The 18,248-nt window shown below is 40.5% G+C and overlaps 1 protein-coding gene across 1 annotated transcript in view; it reads left to right on the top strand.

Annotated features, from left to right (window-relative positions):
- The window catches only part of LOC142194330 (spindle assembly abnormal protein 6 homolog), a 67,079-nt gene that overhangs the window by 4,921 nt on the left and 43,910 nt on the right, over positions 1 to 18,248 (top strand). The window contains exons 2-5 of the mRNA XM_075263389.1: positions 3,878 to 3,938; positions 5,499 to 5,578; positions 9,294 to 9,398; positions 17,149 to 17,320. Of these exons, the coding sequence (XP_075119490.1) occupies positions 3,878 to 3,938; positions 5,499 to 5,578; positions 9,294 to 9,398; positions 17,149 to 17,320 (418 nt within the window). The remainder of the gene's footprint in view (positions 1 to 3,877; positions 3,939 to 5,498; positions 5,579 to 9,293; positions 9,399 to 17,148; positions 17,321 to 18,248) is intronic.

The raw sequence follows: 18,248 nt of genomic DNA, 5'->3' as shown, positions 1-18,248 counted from the left end.
ATTGGGCTTCCTCTTACTAAACTCTCCCTTCTACAGTCTGTCCTGAATGCAGCCACCAGACTCATAGATTCATCTACCAGTTGCTACCCTGGTTGCCCATCCTCCACAGAATATAATATAAAATTGTCCCACTCTCCCTTAAATCCATCCATGATGCTGCACCTCTCTGCAACTCTTCCCTCATCACTGTCTATCACCTTAAAGGGGTTCTCCACTTTCAGACCAATATAGAGAGACCAATGTGATTATTTGTGTAATAACAAGTTATAATTTTCTAATACACTTTATATCAATTCCTCACAGTTTTCTAGATCTCTGCTTGCTGTCATTCATTGTTACTTCTAGTGGATGAAATTTTGTCCATGGTCATGTGATGAGCACAGTAATCAGATGTCTGGCTGTGATAACTGTCCTCTCTATTCTGCCAATGATCTTAAACTTGTATGCTCTGTTGTCCGAACATCATGTTCCCATCTCCAAGATTTTTCTCATTCTACACCAGTGCTCTGAAAGGCTCTGCCCCAGACAATGAATTTAACCACTTTCCCCCGGGGAAATTCTTAGATTTTTGTTTCTGACTCCCTTCTTGCCAAAACACATAACCTTTATTTTTTCTTTTTTATTATTTTTCTGCTCTGAGTCATATGAGGGCTTAATGTATGTGGGACAAATTGTTCTTCATGAGGCTACCATTGAATATTCTGTATAATGTACTGGGAAGCTGGAAAAAAAATTCTGAATATGTGAGAATTGGAGAAAAGCTGCATTTGTGCGACTTTTTTTTTTTTTTTTACGGCGTTCACTGTGCAGCCAAAGTGATAGGTCACCTGTATTCTATGTTTTGTTACAACTCCAGGGATATCATATTTATATTTTAACCTCTTAAAAAAAATCTAATAGAGATGAGCGAACACTATTCAAAACAGCCGTTTCGAATAGCACGCTCCCATAGAAATGAATGGACGTAGCCGGCACACGAGGCCGGCCGCTTCCATTCATATCGATGTGAGTGTGCTATTCGAAACGGCTGTTTTGAATAGTGTTCGCTCATCTCTAAAATCTAAACCATGTATGGGGATGATTAGGGCGACTTTTTTTTTTTTTTTTTTTTTTTTGGAGGCCAATTGTTGAAAAATTGTTTTTTGTTTTTTCTTCATACTTTTAAAAACTTTTTTTCTTCTTCGTATTTTACTTTTATGTTTAGACACCCTAGGGGTCTGATCACTTACACTATTCAATAAAATCCACTCACATCTATTACACGCTGCTTGTGGTAGGGTGTAATAGGACTATGGCAATGATGAGTCTTCAATAGGCTCCCGGCTGTCATGACAACCGGTAAAAGATAGTAACGGCTGCGCACTTTAGATGCTGTAGTCGCATTTAAAGTATTAACAGCTGATATTGATCTCTGCACTGATCACAGCTGTAGGCAGGGGCTGGCTATACTATACAGCTGGCATCCCTGTGCGATCAATGACTTACTATTGTGTCATTAAGGGGTTAAAATGATGCCAAAATCACTCTCTTCATAGCCCTAATGGATCCTGAGAAATCAGCACTGGTAGTAAGGACATACTAGATATGTCCGCAGTTACTGAAATACCACCCTGACCGGGCGTTTAAATACGTGAGTGGCAGGGAAAGGGTTGACCTCACTGATTCCAGCACAGTTTAGACTTTTTCTCTAGTCTTTGAGCAATCAGTTCTGAAAGTTTTGGTGCCTTGTATGCTATTTAGGTACTATACTGGAGGGCGATGTCAGTCAGGAACAGGCAAGAGGTGTGATTCTGAGCTGTGACACTGGCTGCCTCTAACTAAGAACTTGAAATTGGTGGTCGTACTTTTTCACGTTTATCTTGAAAAATTAAACTTTTGTATGTGATTAGTAGGTCTTTGAATATATTTTGTTTTTTTTCTTTTGAGGTTGTTTTAACATTTGTGTTATGTTGTTTTTTGATGCCAAAACCAGGAGAGTTTGAATAAAAGAGTAGAACTACGCTAGAGCAGCAAACTGGTCTGGTGAAACACTGCAGCAGACCGCTTTGACTATAATGGGGTTGCCGAGTGTCCGCTGTTATCAAACTGAAAGTGGTGGAGAGTTAAGCCCTCCATGCAGGAATGACACAGTCGCATGTGCGGGTCTGGGCCGCAAAATATGGTACAGGTCCTATTCCTGTCCAATTTTGCAACCCTGCTTCCGTGGCTCCTGTTCATTCACGGCAGCCAGTTATTAAAGCCAGTTGCACACAATCGGTGTGCTAATAGTACTAGACAGTGTAAACCCATTGTGTGTGTTTTTACACTGTTTAGATTGAAATTTGATTGACTTGTGAGTAAACCCTTAGGCTTACTCAAATGATCATGTTCTAATGTGTGCAGACCATATTTATGAAGGAAAATCCCTGTAATTCCTGCAGAATATGTATGTCCTTGATATTTATCTTTAAGAGAAGTGGCATTTGGAAGAATGATCATCCAGAAAAGAAAACTCTGCACTACTATGAGTCCTGTGTCATGGAAAAATAAAGCATTCTGAGATCATGGACTGAATATCACATAAACAAGGACTGATTTTTATTCACTGGAAGTAAGCAGAATGAACGATAGCAAGCAGAGATATAAAAACCCATAAGGAAATAGTGTATCCTTTCTGCGCCAATTTCTCGCGGTTTGCTACATCTGCTTGCTGTCATTCTTTGTTTACTTCAGTCCATAGTCATGTGATGCTCGTTACCAGGTAGATGTTTGATTACCATGTTGTGTCATTACATGACAATGACTATTTAAGGAGAAATTGGCCTTTGATATAGGTTTATCTGTGACCAGGATGAAGCCTAATATACTAGCAACAGAATTGGGTCAGGCTCACCTGAATGTCTCATCCTTTAGCCCATGAAAATGTATGCCTCTATAGTGGAGATATTCATTTTTCACAATATGCGAATGAGTAGTCTGGAACACTGAGTGTAGCCCTGTTACTTAAACTGCTCCACTTCACTGTTTTTGTAAAACACCCTCTTGCCTTATTTTAGCGAAATGGCCAGGGAGCTAGAGCCATGCCAGTTATCAGCCTATGGAAGAGGAAAAGGGGACCAAAGGTCCGTTGAGGGAGAACCGCGCACACTGGTATGTTTAAGAAGATGGTAGACCAGGGTCCAATCACATAGGGTTTATTGGGTAGTTAAAAATACAGCATATAGCACTACCCAATAAACCCTATGTGATTGGACCCTGGTTTACCATCTTCTTAAACTTACCAGTGTGCGCGGTTCTCCCTCAACGGACCTTTGGTCCCCTTTTCCTCTTCAGTACTTCCTCTGGTTCTCCGGTGACGGATTGAACTGCTGCCACTCTCACCCCAATACGATTTCAAGTGTTGTGACTATTCACAACCTCATAAGGTGAGAGGCCATCTGGTCCACGTTAATACTTACCCAGTTTTTAATCATTTGTGTACTCTCAAATACTACACTTAGTGCGCTCGGTGTCTTTGTTTTGTTTTATAGTTATCAGCCTATGGCATATTAGAGCCTTGTTGGGTTTAGCGGTTTGGAGGAATGGAGCCACCCTCAGTGCTCCTGACTGTTCGTGTGAATATTGGGAGATAGATAAATATCTCTGCAACACCGGCACACATTTTCATGGTTGGGGAAGGGTTGGGGAGCCTTTCATTCAGGTGAGACCAACCCACCTGTTATTGGTTTAATACGATGCTCCCTTTAAGAGGGGAATCCAGTCATTGCGTTAACCATTGTGTGACCAATGGCCTACTGCAGGTTGGTGTAGTTGTTGTAATTTTTTGCTACACGACGTGTAGATATGTCAGAAAGAGATGCATACAATTGTGTGTTTTACAAATGTTATTTTCCATCAGGCGATCCACCGTCAGACTTGCCGTAGAAACACATTCTTTTTCAAAACCTGTATATAAAAAGGTAAGTTAGCAATATTTGTTTGCAAGAATTTGGTTACATATTAGACAGTATTGTAAAGATTTTCTGTCTTTTGTTATTAGCAAAGAAGTAGTCAGCCTGTTCAGGATCTACTGTCCCTTAGTTCCAACATCTACCTCTGGGTGGACACACTCAGCTGTTGGATGCATTAAAGGCAATGAGTAAAATGTTTTGTCGTGTATTAAAGGGATTCTTGTTATAAACACTCCCTATTAGAGATGAGCGAGTATATTTATCGAATACCTCCCCTCCGTAGACATTGGTGTTAAAAAAAAAAAAAAAAAAAAAAAAAAAAAAAAAAAAAAAAGCCAAGGGAGGTTGGAGGGGAAACAAATAATTCCCGTCTTTTACACTAGGTTCACACCTGCGTTCTTCTTTCCGTTCTGAGCTTTCCGTCTTCTGCATGCCAGAAGACGGAAAGCACAGACCGGGTCCGGCCGTGAGCGGCAGTGAGCGTTTTAGGCTCTCCGCCGCGAAACCGGATTTTTTTTATCCGGACACAGAGTACTTCATGTCCGACTCTGTGTCCAGATTATAAAACCCGGTTTCGCGGCGGAGAGCGCAAAACGCTCACCGCCGCTCACGGCCGGACATCTCTCACCCATTCAAATGAATGGGTGAGAGAGACTCCTGCAGGTTTCCGTCTCCTGCCTCTGTTTTAGGCAGGAAACGGAAACCTGCAGTACGGAGAGGGCGACGCAGATGTGAACGAGCCCTTAGTAGTATTTGATCGAATACTATTTGCTCATCTCTACTCCCTATCATTCATTATTTATACAGACATGTCTGCTTTTCTGTACGGCTTTCTCAGGTCCACCTTAGTTCCTTTGATTGTGCTTATTGCTGAGCTGCCCAGGTCAGATCTTTACCAGTCATCGATGACTTATTTAAAAGTTTTTTGTTTTTTTTTCTTGGTCGTCAGCATCAGATTGGTAGGGTGCTGAGTATCAGATCCATCATCCATCCATCCATCCCAACGGCTTTGTTTCCCATTCACTTGAACAGGTGCTAAGCTGCAGTGACCGCTGATCGGTAGGGGTGCTGGATATCAGATCCTTTCCAATTTAGTGTTGGTGGCCTATTCTTGGCATCGGCCATCAATAATTTTAGCCTGGAAGATCTCTTTAAGGGTATACTTTAATGCAGAACCTATTTTATTTTTAGAGTGACACAAAAATAGCAAAGCAGGAAGTAGACGAGTATTTTTTTTTTTTTTTTTCACATTGTATGTATAGATCTTTGAATCTTTTGTCTTCCAAGTAATTCAGATGGCTTAAAGTGTCAAGATCAAGCTTGCTGCATCTGTAGTTCTATGTTCATCCAGTGGTTTAGTTTTCATATTTATCTCTGCTCAGTTTTGCCACTCTGAACGTACTGGACAATCATATAGAGATCACTTAGCCTATGGTTTCCTAAATGGAAATGCATGTTCTCTTTAATATCAGCTAATAGGTGCATATATTTGTTTGTCATAATCAATGAAGCTTAAGCTGTTTAAAACATATTTTTTTCTTCCTTATTTTTTACATATGTTCGGGCTAGGACCTCATTGTTCGTCTTTCAGATGATACAGATCCTTTTTTCCTATACAATCTCACTCTAGGAGAAGAAGATTTTCTAAGGTAATTTTGAAAATTATCTAAATGAATATTAGTTAAATCCAAACCATTTTTATATTTGCACTAATAAAAATAAAAAAAAAGCTTATTCCATATACACTGCTCAAAAAAATAAAAGGATTTCTTAAATAACACTATGTAACTCCAAGTCAGTGACGCTTCTGTGAAATCAACCGGTCCAGTTATGAAGCAACATTGAATGTGGAAAGGAGGGTTGTGCAGGTGACTGTTCTCATCCTTTTCGGCGGCTGTTTTGGTCACTTTTGCATTCTGTCGTTACTCCCACCCATGGCATGAGATGGTGTGCACAAACAGAAGTGGCTCAGGTAGTGCAGCACATCCAGGATGGCACATCAATGCGAGCTGTGGCCCAGAAGAGTAGCACGGTCTGTCAGCCCAGTGTCCAGAGCATGGAGCAGATACCAGTAGACAGGCCAGTACATCAGGATACATGGAGGGGGCAGTAGGAGTGCAACAATCCAGCATCAGGACCTACTTTGTGCAAGAAGTAGCAGTGCTAGAGCCCTGCAATAAGACTTCCAGGAGGCCACTAACATCCATGTATCGGCTCAGACTGCCAGAAACAGACACCAGGAGGGGTAGTGGTCGGGTCCAACTTCCACAAGTGAGTGTTATGCTTACAGCCCAACACCATGCAGGGCGAATGGCATTTGCCAGAGAACACCGAGATGGGCAGATTTGACATTGATCATGGATGAGAAGCAGAATCGCAAAGAGCACAGACATGTCAGAGTCTGGAAATGCCGTGGAGTTCGTTCTGCTGACTGCGACATCCTCCAGCATGACTGGTTTGGCAGTGGGTTAGTAATGGGGTGGGGAGACATTTCTCCGTCTGCTAGCCAGTGGTACTCTGATAGCCATTAGGTACTGCAATGAGATCCTCAGACCCATTGTGAAGGCCATATGCAGGTGCAGTGGGCCCTGGGCTCCTTCTGATGCATGAGAATGCTAGGTCTCCTGTGGCTGGAGTGTGTCAGCAGTTCATGCATGATGAAGGCATTGATACTATAGACTGGCCTGCCCCCTACCCAGACCTGAATCCAAATAAGCACATCTGGAACATCATGTTTTGTTCCATCCACCAACACCACGTTGCACCACAGACTGTCCAGTAGTTGACTGATGCTTTAATCCAGGAGATCGCTCAGGAGAACTTCCACCGCCTCATCAGGAGCATGCCCAGGCATTTTAGGGAGTTCACACAGGCACATGGGGGTCACATACACTACTGAGCCTCACTTCCCTGTATTGAGGCATTTCCACTGAAGTTGAATCTGCCTGTAATTTGATTTTTCCACTTTGATTTTGAGTATCATTCCAAATCCAGACCTCTATGGGATATTCATTCACATTGATCATATTTTATTGTTGTTACACTATCTAACAAATAATAATTTGCAACTGTAAGGGCTAGTTCACACAGGGCTCCGTGTATACACATTCCGTCGCGGCTGCTGCGTGGGATGCTGGTGCAATGCGCTAGCATCACGTTGCGGCATTCCACGATGGATTAGGCCCAAATGAATGGGCTGGAGCCACGGACCCTGCAGCTGACTCAGCCGCGGAAAGATAAGGCAGCTCGATTCTTTTTTCGACTACTAGCTAGCGGAAAAAAAAAGAAGTGAGTGGCTCCCATTGAAGTCAATAGGAGCAGCAGATTTTGAGGCGGATTCCACATCAAAATCCGCTGCCAACTTGCCCCGTGTGAACTAGCCCTAATATTTAATGCTTTGATATCTAGGATGTGGTATTTTAGTGTTCCATTTATTTTTTGAGCAGTGTATTTTTCAAGAACCAAGTCAGAATAGCACCACCTGCTGTTTTATTGAGCAGCCTTTGTGCCCACCTCAAGTGCTTCTATCTTTGTAGAAGTATCCCTGATCTGGTGAGCTGACTGCTTCTGAAGCTGCAACATGTTCTCTACTTGACAGAGAAGACGCTGGGCAGATACAATTGCTGTAACAAATTGGACACTCATTACTTGCTCAGTGTCTCTGAGAAGCAGAAAAGACTCTGTCTCATCAAAACTAAAATACTTCTAAATATTTATTGCCTATCAATTGGATAGGGTGCCTATTTCCGATCAGTTTTTTGAAAAGGTCTCTGCATTAGGTTGAGTGCTGTAGCCCTTTTACTGCTTACCAAGCACAGCACCATACCTTATATAGAGGCTGTGCTTGGTATTGCAGCTCATCTCCATTCATTTAAATGGAAGTGAGCAGTAATGAGGCTATGTCAATGATGAATACAACATCACATGGCCTTTGAAGTGGAACTTGCCACAGCACTGTGGCTTCTTTAGTTTTGAACAGCTGACATTTAGAGGTCCCAGTTGTCGACCCCTAGTGATCTAAAATGCATTGCATTTTCTATCAGTATTTACTCTTATAATTGGCAGTTGCAGTGTGGACAGTTCTGCACAGACCTCCTGTCTCCATTCTACATGTTGAAGGCAGAGCTACATGTACAGATCAGTCTCAATCTGAAGTTGCTGTATGGTGTGCAACATGCATCTCAGAAGGCCTTTGTCAAGCCTGCAGAAAAGAAATGGAAGAATTTACATAATTAAGTTACATAGTGGAATGAGGTTGGATGAAGACACTGGTCCATCAAATCCAACGTATAAGCCTAAGTATTTAACAGTGTTGATCCAGAGAAAGGCAAAAAAACAAACCATGAGGCTTATGCCAATTGCCACATATCCTGGGAAGAAAAATCCTTCCCAACTCTAATCTAGCAGTCCGTATAAAACCCATTGTATCCTTAACAAAATCTAGAACCCATCACCCATAATATTGTTCTGTTTGAAAAAGACATCTAGGCCTCTTTGAACTTGTTGGGGCAGTGAGTTCCACATCCTCGCTGTTCTTACAAAAAAGAATCCCCATCTACAGTATGTTGCTCTTGAAACTTTCTCTCCTCTAGATGTAGAGGATGCCCACTTGTCATTGTCACTGGCCTAGGAGTTAAAAGATCATTTGAAAGTTTTATACTGTCACTTCATGTAAATTTGTATATTATTAGGTTTTCCTGTAGACTTCTTTTTTTCTAAACTGATTAACCCCACGTTTGTTAATCTAGTCATTGTAGTCCAATTCATCCATTCCCCTAATAATTTTGGTTGCCCTTTTCTGCACTCTCTAATTGAATCATGTCCTTTTTGTATACTGGGGCACACAACTGTGCACAATAGTCTGTGATTTGTATAGAGGCATACCTATGTTCTTGTCCTGAGAATCTAGACCTCTTGATGCATCCCATAATTGTATTTGCCTTGCCAGGAACTGCCTGGCTTTTGTCGCTAAAGGTAAACTTATTTTTCACCAAAATCCATAAGTCTTTTCATTGGCAGTCTTACCCAGCAATTTACTATTAAGTACATAATCATACTTATTATTTCTTTGACCTAAATGCATAACCTTATATTTGCCTACATTTACGGTACCTTCATTTGAACAAGTGCTTTGTTCTTTAATTTTTTTTCAAGTCTACTGCTGGAGGGAAGCTATAATTTTAATTTTTTTTTTCTAGTTATGATATTCCTATCATGGATGTTTGCTTATAGCTTAAGAATGCACTGCCATTTTCTAAAAGCGTGGGAACCACATTTCAGACACTATCGATGTGTATCCTGTGAATAACTGTGTGTTTTTATACGTAAAATGTATTTAATTTTTTAATTTTTCTCACATTCCAGTCTCAAAAGCCAGCAAGGATTACTAGTGGAATATTCAACATTTCCACAGAGATTCATAGAACTTTTAGATCAATGTATAGCTGAACAAGACAAGACTGTACCTAGGTATGTGATGCATTCATTTATATCTATCTATATATTTTTTTTTTTTTTTTTTTTTTTGTGTGTATTGTAGTGTACTGCCAAATCTAAAATATTTTCTCTCCAATGAGGAAAGGTATAAGCCAGGACTTCGTATTATAAATTTATGAGTCTTAAGTCATATATGTAGAATGGATTGAGATCTAAAAATATACCGTATTTTTCGGACTATAAGACGCACTTTTTTTCCCCCAAATTTCGGAGGAAAATGAGGGTGCGTCTTATAGTCTGAATGTGGGTTTGCAGCATGGTCGCGCTCCTGCCACCGCTGGTTTTCTTCAGCGGCAGGAGTGTGACAATACTGCAGGCCCCGGCAGCTAAGACACTCCCCGGCATCCGCCGGTCTATTACAGCAGATGCCGGGGACTGTCTTAGCTGCCGGGGCCTGCGGATTGCCGCGCTACTGCCGCTGAAGAAAACCAACGGTGGCAGTAGCACGGCCATGCTGCAAATCCACTCCTCCTCCACAGGTCCCGGCAGTCAGTTAGCCCCCCCCCACCGGCCCCATACCTTTAGTGATGCAGGCCGGCTCCTGCACGGCGAGGCCGCAGGAGCCGGCCTGTTCCGATGACAGCCGGGAGCCTAATGAAGGCTCCGAGGCCTGTCATAGATATATATTACTATCGCGGCTGGTCTATGACCCTCCGCGATAGTAATGTATAGAATCTCCCATAGACGGCAATACACTTGTATTGCCGTCTATGGGACTTGCAATCAAATGATTGCAGGTTCAAGCCCCCTAGGCGGGGGATATTAAAATAGTAAAAAAAAAAACACTTAAAAAAATATAATAAATAAAATAAATAAAAGTTCACCTCCTTTCCCTAGAATACATATAAAAGTATAACATTACTGTGAAACATATACATTAGGTATCCCTGTGTCTGAAAATGCCTGGTCTACACCTGGCCCCACAAAAAAAAACGCCCTATACATCCCCGTACAGCTGCAGGGTCACCTGTCAATGTGGCCTTGCAGCTGTTCCAAAACTACAACTCCCATATATTAAATATTTTACCATTTTTTGCCTGAAAATTTTTTTTCCCTATTTTTCTCCTCTAAAACCTTCTTATAGTCCAGTGCGTCTTATAGTCCGAAATATACGGTAGTTTTCTGTGTCAAGTAACTTCGAACTGTACCTAGTGGTTCTGGGCTGGGTATAATTGACGTGTGTCTGCACTGCGGTTTTTACTGCAAAGTGGGCATGGGATTCTCTAGAATCCCATCCTCTTTGCCCTGACTATAAAACACCACAAATTGCGGTGTTTATGCTCCTTGGGGTCCCGGCCTATGGAGAAGGCCCCACATTGTAGAAACTCTGCTTTTTTTTGTTGAAGATTTTGCTGTGGTTTTTGGCGCCAAAGTCAGGTGTGGATTGAGAAGAAGGGAGGAGTACAAGTACTTACCATATATTTTCCATTTCTTCTGTAGCCATTCTTGGCATTGGCTCAAAAAACAGCAGTAAAATCTGCAAAAAAAAAAAAAGCTGCATCTCCGCAATGTGGGGCCTTAGCCAAAAGCAGACTTTTGTTCTTCCAGTTCTAGTGATTTTTATGAAGAAATGTGAATGTAGATCTAGGCCTAAGTAATATGCCTGAACTCTGCACATGTTGAACTCTCATTTTAAGATATACTGTATGAGTTTTTGCTTGGGTAGGACCCTCAGTCCCATTGTGTGAATTGACTATTTCTCTGTAATGTATCTTTTTGTCTGTACTTGAACTCTACAGGTACGTGAAATCTAAATTGTATAGTGCTGCGGAATATGTTGGCGTTATATAAATAAAATGTTTTAAGAATATTATATATTAGGTATACAGTCGTAAATAGCTCTGTTCCATTAAAGTGTTTGTGAGCAGGGCTGCACTATGGCTTCTTTACTACAGTGTCCTGGGCTACCCCTTTTAAAATATACAATGTAATATATTTTATTGTTATAATATATTCATTTTAAACAATACAAGTCAAATAACGTAGAAATGTACAGCAGATCAATAATTAAAAGCATTAATACCATGCCAGAGGGCTGCAAAACTCAACATGCTGTGTTAAAGCAGATCACAATATGACCAAATACAAATAAGTCAAAAAAGAGCAAAATAAAAAAAAAGCAAAAAAATTAACAGTAATTATAACAGTAATAAATCTAAGGGTATAGGGAAACTGACAATAATAGAACACACTAATTGTCCCTATTGAAAAAAACAAAATAAATAAAACTTCACTTTTAATGTCCCAAAGTTAAATTTTTTGTTATTACAGTCACTGACAAATACTTGAATACTCCTAGTAGCCACCCTCTGTGTTTCAATTAAAGTGGATACATAGAGCACAATACACACCATAAGGGTGGTTAGAGAATTGTCCCTGGGTGAGTTATTAGCAGTCTCCCTCTTTTTTGGCCACCTGCTATTCCTCCCCAACACTTCCTAGTCTCTATCCACCCCACAAATGAATAAAACTGTTACTGGTCTATTAGAAGCTGTCAGTGTAATCAATTCTGAGTTGTACACAGAACATTAGTAGACTAGTCATGGTGCATAAACCTGGTAAGATATACAGAACGATTCCTGGTCAGTCATCCGTTCCCCAGTCCACCATTACCAGCCCCTCCTTTCCCCAAATGTTTGGGGTGCTACACTCCACACACCTGTAGCTCCTATACTATTAAATGCCCCTACGCGTTTCCCTATAGAAAATAGTTCATCAGGGGGATGTTTTTAGATCCAGTATGCGGTAAAAACCACAGTTCGCGGGACCACAGTGGTTGGCCCCGCTACTTTAGTGACTGACCACTCAAGTAGCGGGGCCAACCACTGTGGTCCCGCGAACTGTGGTTTTTACCACATACTGGATCTAAAAACATCCCCCTGATGAACTATTTTCTATAGGGAAACGCGTAGGGGCATTTAATAGTATAGGAGCTACAGGTGTGTGGAGTGTAGCACCCCAAACATTTGGGGAAAGGAGGGGCTGGTAATGGTGGACTGGGGAACGGATGACTGACCAGGAATCATTCTGTATATCTTACCAGGTTTATGCACCATGACTAGTCTACTAATGTTCTGTGTACAACTCAGAATTGATTACACTGACAGCTTCTAATAGACCAGTAACAGTTTTATTCATTTGTGGGGTGGATAGAGACTAGGAAGTGTTGGGGAGGAATAGCAGGTGGCCAAAAAAGAGGGAGACTGCTAATAACTCACCCAGGGACAATTCTCTAACCACCCTTATGGTGTGTATTGTGCTCTATGTATCCACTTTAATTGAAACACAGAGGGTGGCTACTAGGAGTATTCAAGTATTTGTCAGTGACTGTAATAACAAAAATTTTAACTTTGGGACATTAAAAGTGAAGTTTTATTTATTTTGTTCAATAGGGACAATTAGTGTAATTATGACAGTAATTAACAAAAATTAATTAACAGTATTTATACCTTGTAGACAACAGGAGGGTCGGCATGGAGGCGTCTAAATAGTAGATGTAAAAGTACGACTTAACCCCTTAGCGACCCTTGACGTAACTGTACGTCATGGGTCGCATGGGGATGTATGGAGCGAGCTCACACGCTGAGCTCGCTCCATACACGGCAGATGCCGGCTGTATAATACAGCCAGGACCTGCCACTAACAGCAGCGGTCGGTGCCCGAGCCGATCGCTGCTGTTAACCCTTTACACACTGCGGTCAAACGTGACCGCAGTGTGTAAACGGCGGCATGGGCGCCGCCATGTTTTGCCGATCGCCGCCCTCCTGAACGTCACAAGAGGGCGGTGATCGGTTGCTATGACAGCCGGAAGCCTATTGAAGGCTTCCAGGCTTGTCTCTGCACTAGATCTATTAGACGATGCCAGAGGCATCGTCTAATAGAAGTGCTGCGATTTTCCTATTCACTGCAATACTGTAGTATTGCAGTGAATAGTATGAGCGATCAGACTCCCTAGGTTTCAAGGTACCTAAGGGGTCTGATCATAAATGTAACAGAAGAAAAAAAAAAGTTTTTAAAAGTATTAAAAAAATATAAAAGTTCAAATCACCCCCCTTTCCCTAGATCAGCTATAAAAGTAATTAAAGAACATTAAACATAAACATATTAGGTATCCCTGCGCTCCAAAATGCCCGAACTATTAGAATATTAAAACATTTATCCCGTACTGCGAACGGCGTAGCGGCAAAAAAAATAAAAACAGCCAAAAAGCGTTTTTTTTCAACACTTTGCCTCCTATAAAAAATTGAATAAAAAGTGATCAAACCATCGGATCTTTCCCCAAATGGTATCAATAGAAACGTCATCTTGTCCCGCATAAAAAGACACCACAACCAGCTCCATACATGGAAATATGAAAAAGTTACAGGTGTTAGAACATGATGACACAAAATTTTTTTTCTATTTTGCAAAGTTTATCATTTTTTTAAAAGTATCAAAAAATTTCAAATACTATATAAATTTGGTATCACCGCGTTTGTACTGACACGTAGAACACAGGTAACATGTCATTTGTACCAAACAGTGAATGCTGTAAAAATTAAACCCATAAGAAAATGGCGCAAATGCATTTTTTTCTCCAATTGCGCCTCATTCTGAATTTTTTTCCAGCTTCCCAGTACATTGCACAGCATATTGAATGGTGCCATTACAAAGTACAATTTGTCCCGCAAACAATAAGCTATCATGTGACTCTGTGAACTGAAAAATGAAAAAGTTATGGCTCTTGAAATGTGAGGAGGGAAAAACGAAAATGCGAAACCAAAAAATGGCCTGGTCCTTAAGGGGTTAATCTCCTCTCTGAAGCATGAACCTATTTCAAAAATCTAGATTAAGACCATTTTTTCCAAGTTCTCATAAACGAACCATAAGAGTTATTACCCAAGAAAATTGCCTTTTCATAACAGAAGGAGTTGTTGATCATATCCAGTAATATCGAGATGGGTGGGAAAGCTGTAGATTTCCACCTTTGAACTAGCACCAGTTTGGCCATAGTCAGGATTTTGCTAAGAAGCAAGTTATGAGGGCCAATAGTATTGTGGATTTGGAGTAATAGGATAACTAAAGATGGGGCAGGAGAAAGCTGCACTGCACAATATGTGAAATAGTATACCTCTGCCCCCACATCCCCAGAAACTGAGGGGTACGCTAATTGTAAAATCGATGGAGTACAATACCAACGCCATGTCAATGTAATATATTTTTAAAAATGTATTTTGAAGCTAGAGACAGTAACTTTTTTGATTCCTGTATGTACCAGCAAAGTCTGCTCTAGACACCTGAACGTTTTTTTCAAAAATGCAGCATATAGTAATTGTGAGACAACCCTGTTGTGAATGGGTGGTGAGACTATAAATCCCAGCTTGCCTAGGTAGGCCACTAACTTGCAAGGTATGCTGGGCTTTATGAATACAGTTACTAAACAAGACTTCATGTTGTTGGGCCCTGCTGATGTTCACCAGTATACTTGTGAGATTTATCTATATCAAGTTCAAAAACTTCCTTCACTTATGTATGACAAGTGTAGCCTTATTCAAATTTGCTCCTAACTCTTTGAACTAAATCTTCTTGTTCTTTCCGTGGAATCAAAAGCTGTGCCATGACTTAATAAGAGGCCTAAGAGCAAGTTTGCATGTTAATTATGATATATAGTTATATTATTGTACTGTTCAATTTAGCAAGCTTAGGAGTTGAAGCTAAAGATATACTTCTGGAAATCTGGAGCAATTTTTAAAGGGGGTCTTCTATCTCCCCCAAAGCATATTTAACTGTCACCACCTGTTGCAGCACAAATTACTGTGATGAATAACACACATTTGTTATGTGTGTCACCTCTTTGTATATTTGGAGAAAAACAACCTATGCAAGTCTTATGCAAAGGAGGTGGTTGGTGCACTGAGGTGGACCTTCATCTTCCTGGAGTACTGCTCTTGATGCTCAAACCTCTACCATCTCCTACCACTGCCACCCAGTACAATGAGAGTTTATCTTCCCACTGCTCTATCATCACCCATCCTATATGAACAACAAGAACAGTACCCTCAGGGCAGAAGGCAAGCCCACACTACACAAACTGCCTTATTTGCGTAAGACTTAAAAGTACCATATATTTTCTACTGTTTATCTTGTAATGTGGTGGTAGCAGTTGAATATGCTTGGGAGAGGTGGTACAAACCCTATAACCCCTTCTGTAATAGTACATAACAGCCGGGAATGGTTTACCACTGTACTATTATGGAAGAAGTATGGTGACCACTTAGAAGCTGAGTGCTCACCGTGGACACAGGGTGCACAGTATATAGAAAAACCCCTTAGATGCCATAGGGGTTAATTAGAGCATGGTGGATCAGTGCCTACCCCAGCAGATGGGTAAAATATGCAAATCTATTCTCCAGGATGTAATTAGGAGAACAGTGCCTCTGTTTGCTGCTCTCTAGGGGCAGCCCCCTTAACATCATGCATGACTTGTTTAATGAGGCTAATAACATAATGTGGAGATTATTGCCAAACTAGTATTTCTGTTCCAAAAGGAACAGATTCCTGCCAAACTAGTATCCCTGTGCTATGCTGAGGAGATCCAACAGATTGAAACAGTGCTGTCCATAGCTGGGAATCTGTTCCTTTTGGAATAGAAATACTAGTTTGGCAATGATCCCCACATTATGTTATTAGGCTCACTAAATGAGTCCTGCATGATGTTAAGGGGGCTGCCCATAGAGGGCAGCAAACAGAGGCACTGTTCTCCTAATTACATCCTGGAGAATAGATTTGCATGTTTTACCCATACACCCCAGCGGAGCAGAAATAGGCTTGTAAGTCTCCGTACGCCTGTGCAGGTGCACTCTCTCCCTAATGTGTATGATTATCCCCTTACCCCAACTGATAAGACAGGTAGTACTAAATATGGCAGCTTTAGGGAGTCCAGTTTTTAAAATTAATCTGTATAGGACTATAGAAATGCATCTAACTTTTATACACTTGCTGTGCATGAGCTGCTTTTTAAGGGAAATATGCAGTTTAGATTATATTTGAAGTATTGGTGTCAAAATTTGTTGTTTGAAGAATAAGACGCTTAGAGACTGCTCTAGAGTACAAGACTTTATTGTGTTGTTTAGCTCATTGTATCGATCTGCAGGAAGATTGCAAGTGTACTTGATTCTGCCCTGGGTCATTACTCCTTGAAAGATAACGCTTCCAATGTGTAACACCTTAGGAAAAAGAAGTCTGCATGTGGTTGGACGAGGTTATTATGATGTTTGATGAGAGCCATGGACTGACACTCACCATGTGCACCTCTCTGATAATATAAAGATAGTATGTAGTCTAGGCTTTTATTTATTTTTTTTCTTGGTTATACCCGTTTCCTATCTCCTTTCTTATTAAATGGATGTTTCTTTCCCAGTTGCTGAAGAGTGGTTGTGAGTGATAGAAGTTTAGACGTGGTGTTTATTTGAAGGCATATACAAATTGATTGCTTTGCTGTAGAACATTCACGCTGGGCTGCGAAAAAAGGATTATGCCCTTCACATGCTGCTTTTGTCACAAAGAAGATTCTAATGGGCTCTGAGAGATTTTTGAAGGAAAATTATTTTTGACAAGACACTGTTGTCAGTTGAATAAATGTATTTCATGTATACAGTATATCTATTTCTAGCCATTTTAAACTTGGCAAATCTCTTATCTTGTGCCACATTAAAAAATATATATATATATATTTTTTCTAAAGGTTCTTGCTGCAGCTCCTAACATCTTCAAATGGACTTGACTGTCTGTCTGCAAATCTAAATATAATTGAAACAAATCCATTCAAGCACCTTGTTCACCTCTCATTAAAACTTTTAGAAGGGAATGACAGTGATGTAAAGAAATATCTTGCTGACTGCATTAAAAGTTTAAAGGTTAGTAATGGCTGTAATTTAATATTTGTACAATGCATGATATATGTGGTTTTTTTTTTTTTTTTTTTTTTTTTTTTTTAGTAGTATTTGCCATTAATCCAAATGATGTGATGTGATGAGTGGGAGCTGTTTTGCAGTGTGTCAGCTGTAATACACAGAAATAATTTTTTGCCATTGCTCCTATAAATGTAATAAGTGATCAAGGCTTGCAGCTCTATTGACATATTCCCCCCCCAGAAAAAAATTATAAATTTATGTATGTTTTTATTTATTTTTTTTATTCTACAAAATATAAAGGCACATTTTATTCTGTCAGACACTGTAATGCATAATTAATGTTAAACGGAAGAGCCACAGTTGATTTTTCATTTTAAATCATCTGAAAGGGTGATAATTAAAAAAAAAAAAAAAAAAAGTGAAGCATGGTGGTTTGAAAAGCTAGACAGTCTAAAGGTGCTTTCACATCACATTTTTCACATCACTTTAACTGATCAGTTAAATGGATCCGTTATTTTAAGCAAAAAAACTGATGCAAACTGATGTCAATTCGGCATCAAAAAGACTGATTCGTTAACAGATGTGCATCTATTTGCATCAGTATTTTGCTTAAAAAAAATCTGCTTATCTTGTGAAACACTAATTAAAGTTTAATAGAAAGAGGAGCTGTCCCCCAAGCACTACAAGTCACAGCACAAATAATAATAATAAAAAAAAAAAAGTGTTGTTACTTGTGCTTGGGGGGGACAGCTCCTCTGCCCCCCCCCCCCCCCACATGTGCTTCACATAGTACCATTAGGGGTAGAGCATGTGGGGGAGGAGCAGCCACATGTGCTGCCCCTAATGGCTGCTACCCCTTCCCCCACCCCTGGTCCCAGCACTAGAGATTCTGCCATTATGATCCCCTTAAATTAAATGTCTGCCCCCTCCC

The sequence above is a fragment of the Leptodactylus fuscus genome, chromosome 1 (assembly GCF_031893055.1).
Source record: "Leptodactylus fuscus isolate aLepFus1 chromosome 1, aLepFus1.hap2, whole genome shotgun sequence".
Taxonomy (NCBI): domain Eukaryota; kingdom Metazoa; phylum Chordata; class Amphibia; order Anura; family Leptodactylidae; genus Leptodactylus; species Leptodactylus fuscus.
This window is presented reverse-complemented; position numbering and strand designations above follow the sequence as displayed.